Here is a 9,470-nt window from a genome sequence, read left to right as displayed (position 1 = left end):
CGGCTCCCAGAGGGCTCCGGGAAGGATTTGGGTCTGGCAACCCCTTAAAACTCCGCTCACCGAACGCGGGTGCGCTGGGGCCTTGCCTGGACTAGGCTGGGGGCTCCGGCTGCCCACACCTCTGCCCACAGCTCTGCCCACGCCGCTGCCTGCACCCTGAGCAGGGAAAATAGTGGGGTGCAGGTGACCCCTTGGCCCCTGCCTGCGCCGAGGGGCCCGAGGCTTCCCCGCTGCGCCCGGGAGCATCGCGGTGCGGCCTGGGCTGCTTCGGGGGGTGACAACCGCCTGCAAAACTCAGCGGGGGCCCCCGGGACCCCACCGGCGGGCGTCTGCCGGGAGCGCAGCCCGCGGGGGGCTCCGAGGTGGGGGGGGGGGGGGGGGGACGGCCCGGTGGCGACTACAAGCCCCATCAGGCCGCTGAGGAGGAGGAGGAGGAGGAGGGGGGTGGGAGGAAGGCTGGCGGGGGAGGAGCCGGGAGGAGGCGGCGGGGCGGTGCGGGAGCGGCTCAGTCCGGCGGCGGCGGGCGCACGGCGGGGACGCGGCGGGGCGGGCAGCGGGAACGGCAGCGGCCGTCGGGGCGGCCGCGCTCTCCGGGAGCGCCTCCCGCCGCCACCTCGGGGCCGGCCCCGCCATGGGGCGGCCGCTGTGAGCGCGGCGGCGGCGGGGCTGCGCCTCTCGCCCCGGCCGGGGCTTCCCCTCCATTGTTCCCGGGAGCGGCGGGCACCGCGGGGCTCCGGTGAGTACGGCGGCCGCGCTCCGACCGGGGCTGCCGGGGCCGGGACCGCGGGGCATCGCTTTGTTGCGCCGCCCGGATGGCGGCGGGGGACCGATTGGGGACCTGGGGACACCCCCCCGTCCCAGGGGGCTCCGCCGCGGCCGGGCCCCCACCCCCCCACCCCATCCCCCCCTCCCCGGTGCGCCCGTGGAGGGGCGGCTCGACGGCGGCCTCGGTTTGCGGGTACCGGGGGCGGGGCTCCGGTTTGTGGGCGCTGGGGGTCTGCGGACACCGGGGCCGTCCGCTGTGCGTGTGTCGGGGTCCCCGGTTTGCAGCCCCCGGGGGGGGCAGTTTGGAAAGGCGGCGGGGCCGAGCCCGTCCTTCGGGGCCCGGGAGTCCCGGCCCCCCCCTGGCTGTGGGGAGCCCGGCCGCGAGGCTGGGGGCTGATTTCCGAGTCGCTGCCTGGTCCCTTGTTCCCGAAAAGTTGCTGAGCGGGAGCCTCGCGGCTTCCAGAAAAAGATGGAAAAAGGAGCTGGGTTTGGTTTTGTTGAGGATTTCGGCTCCTGGGGCGTTGCGGTGGTCGCCGGGGATGGGGGTGCTGGGAGTCCCGCGGTCCGTTCCGGGTTTCCCTTTGTGTTTGGGAGCTGCGGGCGGGGAGGTGGGGGGCTCCGAGAGCCTCCCCCAGCCCAGCTCTGTGCGGTCTCTGCAAGCGCTCCCGTTTGCCCGTGGCGAGCGCGGGGAGTGCTTCGGCCGGCGACGCCTGCGACAGTCGCTTGTGTCTGGGCCGACACGCAGCCCCCCAGCCCCGGGGTGGGCTTCGGGGGGCGGTTTTGGCTGCGGTGTTTGGGGGCGTCGGGGGTTTTGCCGCAGTCGCAGGCGGTTGCCTTGTGCGAGGCGGGAGCGCGTTGGGGTTACCCCGGGGAGCGCTGAAGCCGCCTGGCGATTCCGGGTCGTTGGTTCGTGTCCCGGGTGTCACGGCTGGTGCCCGGCGGGGGGGCCCCGGCAATGTTTAAACCCTCGTCCTGCGGCTCGGACGGGCTCGGAGGCCGCTGCTCTGCCGGGGGGGTCCCAGCCAGGGTCAGCCGGGGGGTTGCGCTGCGGCGGGGGCGGCGATTTGCTGTGGCCGGAGGTCGCTGGGTGCTGCCCAGCGGGGTGCGAGTGTGTGTGCAGAGGAGTGGGGGTGCGGGGGGAGCAGCCCCCCTGCCCAGCCCCGGGGATGCTGCAGCAGCCTGGACCCCGCGGCCCCCCGCCCTGGCTAGCAGCCATTTTCCCCGCACAGGAGCACTTCCTCCCTTAATCTCTGTGGTGGCTGGCATGCACTGTTGCCTTTTCGTTGTGTTGCTCAGAGAGGATTAAAATAAATAGTCCCTGCCCTGGCGGGGCGCAGGCGGGAGCAGCCCCTCCGCGCATCCGTCGGCTCCGGGCTCGGCTGCACCCGAGGCGGCCGCCCCAGCCCCGCTGGGAGGGACCCGGGTTGCTTTCAGGTGGGAACTGGAGCTCCCTGTTTATTTATCTACCTTAAAACATAAACTGAGCTAGGAGCTGTATTGCCCCAGCCCCGGCTGCTTTCCCCCCGATGCTCCAGCCCCCCAGGTCCGGCTGCTAGAAGGAGCCACTCGACGGGCTGGTTCAGCCCCGCTGGGGACCTCCTGCTCCTGGGCACGAAGGCGAACAGTCGGGGATGTGTTTGCTGGAGAAGTCTGTGTCCTTCCCCCACCAGCAGCTTTCCTTGGAGGAGCTGAATGTCATGAAAACCCCATCCAGCTCCCGCCCTGGCGGGGTGAGAGGCCTCTGCCTCTCCCAGGGGGTGACAGGCTGTGGCTGTGACCCAGAGTCCCCAACGGATGCTCTGCAGGTCTGAAAATGAAGCCCTCGGGTAGGGATCCCTGAACTGGAGGATGTTTCCAATACTGAACTGGTTTCAGAGGTCTGTGAGTGAGGCTGGGCCCTGCCCTGTCCCCCCTGCCCCACGTCCCAGGCTGCCCACAGCGTGTGGTGAACCCCCACTGGAGACCCCCCAGGAGCTGTAAGGCCTCGCCGCAGGCTGCAGCACGTACGGCCGGGAAGGGTTAACGCAGTGTGTATGCGCACAGTTGGATATTTATTTTTCCAAGCGTGCATCTGCTTTAAGCATTATAGTTTTTCCCTATAGTTACATTTGCAGTTGTGTTTGCTTTCTATTTCAGCAAATACTCGGTTCCTGACCCGAGCCGCAGGCTGGGGTGAGGAGCGCTGGGCGAGGGAAAGGCTTTTCACCCTTGAATTTTGCCTTTGGCGTGCCCTTCCTCCCCAAGGGCGCCTGGAGGGCTGCTTGTCTTGAGCCTCAGAGAAAAACTTGAGTCTCCTTTCTGTACTTTGGAGCTGGAGGGTGTCTGTGCCAGGCAAGGTCACCCCCTCCCCACCCCGAGGGACGCGTGGCCCCCAGATGGGTGCAGCCCCCACTGCGGGCTCCTGAAGCCTTGCAGACCTGGGATTCTTCTCCCTGTTGAATTTGGCCTTGCCCGGTTGTTTTTCTGCTGCTGCGTTACACGCTGGTGGCTGGCACCGAGGCACCCTGGCGCTCGCCTGCCTGGGACTCTCTGACGTGGTGGGTGCTGCAGGGGCCAGCTCTGCTCCGACGGGGAGGCGGTGGCCGAGCTGCCCCGGTCCAGAGCCACCCCAGCCCCACCAGAGCCACCCCCCCATCCCAGCCGGCAGCGTGAGCACAGGGGGGGATCAGATCGGGGGGTCCCCGCGGGATGGCACAGCATCGCAACCCCCGGGTGCCCCAGCCGGGCACCCTGCTCCGGCGCCGGCTCCTGCTTTTGGCACCTTGCACAGATTCCTGGGGATGAGCCGCGGGACAGGAAGGGGCTTCCCCGCTCCACTCAGCTCAGAAACGTTCGGCACAGGCGGCTGCCCGAGCGTGGAAGGTCCCGTCCTGTGCTGCGTCCCCGGGACAGCTCAGCCCAGTGACTCACGGGCGTGGGAGAGGCGAGAGGCCAAAGTGCAGCTCTCGGGGTCCCTGAGGACAACAGGGGCGACAGGTTGCACAAGGGCTGCTTCTCCCGAACGCTCGGGCGTGCCGAGGCGGCGTGTGAGAGCATCTTCCCCGACGCCCGGGTGTGCGGGGAGCATGTGGCCCCGGGAGGATGCGCAGGTGGGCACAGGGGCGCCCGTCACCGCCCCGAAATAGCTCCGTGGGTGTAGCAGCCACTTGTAATTGCAGTCTCGGGGGCAGGTCTCGGAGGGGCAGTTAGCCCTGGCTCCTCTCTTACTGCTTCCATTTTTAGTTGTTTGAATCCACCCCTGAGCAGTAAATTGCAGCGTGCCGGGGCCGTGGGGAGCGGGGCCGGTGCCCGGCGGGAGCAGGAGACCCACCCCACTGGAGCCGCCGGCCTCCTGAGCGAACGGTTTCCTGCTGGGATTTATATAAAAGCTGTACAAAGGCGGGGAAGGGCCATGCCGTTGTCTGCACAGGTAGGAGCGCGCTCCCGCTGCCTCCCGAGTGGGCGCAGAGGAGCCCTGGGGGGGGGAGCAGGTGCCGTGGGGGTCACTGGGCTCCCTTTTCCCCTGGGGAGGAGGGAAGGGTCTGCGCTGCCCCTTCCCCTCAGCACCCGCTCCTCCTGAACACCGGGATTCCCGGGATGCTGCCGAGCCTGTCTGGGGGGAGCAGGCAGGGTGCTTGGTTTGAGCCCCGTGCGCAGGATGCGTCCCTGTGCCCGTCTGCCTTCCAGCAAAGCCACACAGGGGTCGGGCGATCCCTCTGCCTCCTGGCACGCGTGCCCCCCTCCCTCTCCCTCCCGGTGACTCTCCCGGGCCGCGGGGCAGCTCTTTGCCGCCGAGTGATCCCTACGCCATGGAAATATCCTGCTGTCGAGCCCCTGAATCAGCTGAAGGCGCCTGCTCCGAGGTGTATCTGGAGAAGGGCTTTGCTGTGCGCCGAGCCAGCACTGACTCATTTTTCAGGAACTGCCGCTTCTGGAGGCGCAGCGCTCCCCTCCCTCCGTCCCTCCATCCCTCCCTCTCCTCGGCACGGGGCCGGCTCGGGAGGCCCACGCAGACGCTCCGCATTAGGGCATGTTCCGGGGAGCATGTGCTGTCAATAAACAAAACCACTTAGAGACAGAAAATAATTTCCAGAAATACCAAAGACTTTTTTTTTTTTTTTCCACGAAGAATTCCACCTCCCCCTTCCAAACCCTGATAAATTGTTAACATTCAATAACTATTTTAAAGCGTGCTGCCTGGCGCCTGGGCGCGCTGGAGCTCAGAGATAACGCCGGTGTTTGCTGGGTGCCACTTTTCCCTGCCCGACTGCTTGTGTCAATATTTTGGGTCCCAAATGCTCCTGCGCTGGCCAGAGCAGTTGGGGCAGGGAGGAAGGAGGCAGCCGGAGCCCCCAGACCTGCACCCTGGCTGGGTTCCTTGGGCTGCAGAGGCTGTTCAGGGGGTCTGAGCTCCCCGGGCAGCACCCGGTGTTAAACGGGAGCCCTTTGGGGCTGGCGGCTGCTCATCAGCAGGGAAAAGCCGGCACCTGGGGCAAGGGGAGTGAAGGGTCTCGCTCCCTCTCTGGGACAGGAGAGGCAGCGGCTGGGGTGTGCGGAGCTCTGACAGGCCGAGCGTGTGGGGAGGATGAGTAGCGGCTTATTACTCACTAGAATTATTACTCACTGTTTTTAACAGCGCATACTTTAGACAGGCATCTCGTGGCAAAGGGAAGCGCCTGTTCACGCGGCAGGTCGGGAACAGCTCGGCACGGGGCTTCGGGGAGTCCGAGGATCGGGGTGAGCTCGGGATGCTCGGTGGGGCAGGGAGGTACGGCTGCGCCCTGGGGAAGACCTCTGGCTGCCGGCGCCTGGACGAGGGCTTCGGGGACGGTATCATCCGGTCCCCGCCCTGGTCCTTGCACTTCTCCCAGAGCATTTGCCGCCAGCCGGTCCTGGGCCAGCATCACCCTGGCCAGGCCAGCACGGCCGTGCTGGGGTTGTGCAATTAACTGGGCAGGGATCTCGGCGGCCAGCTCCTCGGCAAAGCCCGGAGGGATGATTAACGACGGCCGGTGTCGGGACCTCCATCCCAGCTCCCGCCGAGGCGCAGATGTGTGGCGGGGGTGGAGCGCGGGGGTGGAGCGCGGGGGTTTGCTCGCGTCCACACCGCTGGGAGCAGTTGGCCAGGGGCGGCCTGGCTTGGGCTTTGGCTCCAGCGTCCCCCTCGAATGTGTTTTGGCAGAGCTCGGCGCTCCCAGCGCGCCGGGAAGGAGGGAGGAGGGCTGTGGAGGGCACATCCCCGGGGCAGCCGGAGCCGGGATCGGGCTCCGCTGGGTCTCCCTGTGCCAGAACCCAGCTCCGATGCCTCCCCGCACGGAGCGGTCCCCTGGCAGGGGAAGGGGATGGGGACCCGTGGGGACGGGGGGCTGGAGAGCCCAGCGTGAGAGCTGGCAGGGACGAGAGCGAATTGCAGTGTTGGCCCTGGAAGCCAGGGGATTTCTCCCCAAACGGCTGCTCTGAAAACAGCTGTCGGTGGAAAGAGAATCTGCCGCACGTGGGAGCGGGGCCGAGGCACCGGGTAACCCCTTCGGCTCCAGGAAGGCCATTCCATCGGGGGTGGCTGCGTGCGTGCCCTATAGATCCTATAGCGGGTGCAGGGGGCTGGGGTTTGCAGCAGTTTCTGCACGGAGGGTGCACGGCGTCGTGGATGGCGGATTTTGGTCTGGATGTGTGGAATTTGACACAGCCAAGGCCTGGGTCAGCTGCAGCAGCACGAGGTGCTGCTGGTCCTGGAGCCCCGGGAGGTCCCGGGCTGGGTCCCGCCACTGCCTGGGGTTTTTGGGGCAGAAGATGGTGTGGAAACAAGGGAGAGAGGCAGGAGGGGGTTTGCCTGCAGGTGTGCTCACGGAGGGGAGAAGTGGCCATCAGAGCCCAGCAGAAACATCTCTCCTGTCCCACAGAACTTGGCCAGGTTTTGAGATTATTTTTCATCTGAGAAAAGGTAAAGGAAACGAAGACATTTCTGGGAGCTGCTGCACCACCATGACCCAGCCTGGGCCAAGGGGGTCTTTCTTTCAAAAATTTTGTGGCGTTTTGATCTGTATGGGAATTCCTCTTTCCAGCACGAACTAAGTGCAGAAAGGGGAAAGCAGGAGAGCAGAAACCTCCCTTCCTTTAACCGGAGTTTGAAAATTTCTCCCACCGTTCTGGGAAATTTTGCTGCATTCGATTCTGCTTCGCCAGCGCTTTTGCTCTCGACACATCAGCGCTTTTATGCAGGAAAACATAACCCTGCCAGTCAGCGCTGGGTCGCTTCGGGCTGCGGAGGGTCCGCGGGGAGGCGGCGCGGCGGGTCCGGGGACATCCCGCTGTGGGGGCTGGATGCTCGAGGAGCATCGCCTGCATCGGCGAGCACGTCCCCCGCGGCGCTGCGCACCCAGCGGGCTGGATGGCGGGATGTGGGGGTGCATCTCGCCCTGCCCTGACTCTGCTTTCCTCCTTCGCAGCTCGGAGGGGCTGACGGCCCGGCGGAGACCCCCCCCGCGCCCGCCCGGGGCCAGCCCGGGGTCCCCATGGAGTGGTTGTTGCGGAGCCCAGTCGCCGAGCAGTAGCCGCAGCAGTGGGATGTTTGCCTGGCGGTGCCTCATCCTTTGGGCTGTGCTGGTCACAGCCGCGCTCTCAGCTGCCAGGCCGGCCCCCACCCTGCCCGACCAAGGTAAGACGAGCAAACCGCCGCGAGCGCGGGTCGGTCGGGAGAGGCTCCCTGCTGCCTCGGCCTCTGCGATCCTCTTCTGGCGATAAGACGGCCGGTTCCCCCCGCAGACGGGGCAGAGACACGTCCCTGGCAGCAGCACGGTGCCACGTGGCCACTGGGCTACCAGGGAGCTGCCGGCCGGTGCCCGTGGGGACATGGCGCAGGTTGTCTGCCGAGAGCAGTTCTCGTGGGCACAGAAAGCGTGTGTGTGGTTCCAGCATTGCCCACGGATGTTTTAAACCTGGAGGGAAATTGTGGCAAAACCCCACGTTGTCGGTTTGGAGAAGGATACGAAGCTCCGGGCGCTGTGTGCCCGGCGGGGGGTCACTGCGTGTCCCAGCACTTGCTTCCCCGTGACCATCTGCCACCCGAGGCGTGTGTGGATCCTTCCCCCAGCCCTGGTTGACACGGGGCTGCTCTGGCTCAGCAGGGTTTGGGTGCAGGGTGCCAGAGACCCCCGGGATGCTCCAGCGTGGCTCCCGGCTGGGGGATGCTCCTGCAGCCCTGATCTCTGCGAGGTGTCGCTGGCGCTGGGGGTGCAGCCCCAGGCGAGGGCATCCCCCTCGCTTTTCCTCAAAAAGCCTTGCAAGGGCTCGTGGCCCGCGACGGGCAGGCTGGGGGTCTGCTCCTGCCACGGCCCTGCAAAGCTCCAGAGCACGGTGGCACCCCGAGAGGCACCTCGGACGGGCTGAGCGAGGGGGTCACCCAGCCCTGGAGAGAGCTGGCCCCGACAGAAAGCACCGCTCCAGCATTTCAAAGCCTTGGCCTTCCCCTCGGTGAGGCAGAGAATAAACAGACCAGGCAGCGCCGGCGCAGGACTTCTGACTTACTGCCTTTTGGTTTTAATTACCCAAGAATGTCTGGTCTGAGGGGTACTGCTTTTCTTTTTAAGACTCGCTCCCCCTTCCCTCTCCCTCCCACCAAAACCCTGAGAGGCTGATTGCTGGTGGTGCCGGCATGGGCACGGCGGGGCACCCCGGCCGACAGCCACGCTCCCCATGCCCGCGGTCCCTTCACGGCTCAGGGCTTGGGGCAGGGCGGGAGCTGGCACCGGCGAGCGAACCCTGCGGCGGGTGGGGGCCCATCACCGGCCTCGGTGGGGGACGACGGGTGATCCTGGCTGGAAACACGCCGCGGGCTGGGCAGCAGGTACCCGGCTCACAGATCCGGCCCGGGAGAAGGCTGGAGCTGCGCGTGGTCGCCGGGGAGGAGCCCGGGCAGAGCATCGCTCACCGGGACCATCTCCGAGATTTTTCCATTGGCACTTTACTCCCCGCTTCTGTAAATAACGCGGTTGACAGCGGTAAACATGTTTTTCTCCGGAGATTGCTCTTTCTGGAAGAGGTTTCCTGGTGGCGTTTGGGGTGAGGATGGCTCTTGTGCTGCCGGGAGAGCGGCGCTGGCGGCCCCGGCCATCGCGTGGGGAAAGCTGTCGGGGTGTCCAGGCCGAGGAATAATCTGAGCAAAGGCGGGGTTTGGGGCACGCGAGGAGCCCTGCAGCCCCCGCAGGGTTGGGGGAGCAGCGTCAGGCGGCGGCGGTGGAGGAGGAGAGGTTGGAGAGGAGGGAGCTGGTTCCTCGCCAGCCTCATGCCAGGGCTAACAATAACCTCTGGAAACGTTTCCCGACACGGTTCTCACCAGGGCGGCCCAATTAGTGCCACAGCAGGAGCCCGGCTGGGGCTGAGTCCGTCCCTTGGCTCCGGGGCCGGCTGGTGGGAACAAAATGTTCCCGGCAGGACACGCGGGATGGGAAGAGCCGGTGCTGGGCCAGGACCCGTGGCCGGGGCCGTGCCACCGGCACCTTGCAGGTCACCTGCTCCGTCCCTGGGGGATTTTGGGGTCCCGCGGGGTGTGCGTGGGGGTTCAGCTCCCGCGCCGTGGAGCATCGTGTCCCCAGGGCCGGGTTCAGTGTCCTTCCTCCTCCTCCTCATCGCTGCCAGCTCCCCAGCATCACCCGTGCCGGCCGGGGGGCAGCGGCGGCCGCACTCGGGTCCCCTCCGTGGCGGAGGCAGCAGCTTTCCCGGACTTTGTT

The 9,470-nt window shown here is 66.6% G+C and overlaps 1 protein-coding gene across 5 annotated transcripts in view; it reads left to right on the top strand.

Annotated features, from left to right (window-relative positions):
- Positions 1 to 524: 524 nt before the first annotated feature.
- Positions 525 to 9,470, top strand: part of FGFR1 (fibroblast growth factor receptor 1) — a 28,728-nt gene continuing 19,782 nt past the window's right edge. For 4 of the 5 annotated variants that reach the window (XM_074807993.1, XM_074807991.1, XM_074807990.1 and 1 more), the window contains exons 1-2: positions 582 to 736; positions 7,191 to 7,399. In XM_074807993.1, coding sequence (XP_074664094.1) covers positions 7,309 to 7,399 — 91 coding nt within the window. In that variant the 5' untranslated portion in view covers positions 582 to 736; positions 7,191 to 7,308. Of the gene's footprint in view, positions 737 to 7,190; positions 7,400 to 9,470 lie in introns of all 5 variants that reach the window. The other variant, XM_074807992.1, reaches the window with a different exon arrangement.

Source organism: Strix aluco, chromosome 28 (assembly GCF_031877795.1).
Source record: "Strix aluco isolate bStrAlu1 chromosome 28, bStrAlu1.hap1, whole genome shotgun sequence".
Lineage (NCBI taxonomy): Eukaryota > Metazoa > Chordata > Aves > Strigiformes > Strigidae > Strix > Strix aluco.
Note: the sequence above shows the minus strand (reverse complement) of the source record. Positions and strands in the feature narration are given on the sequence as shown.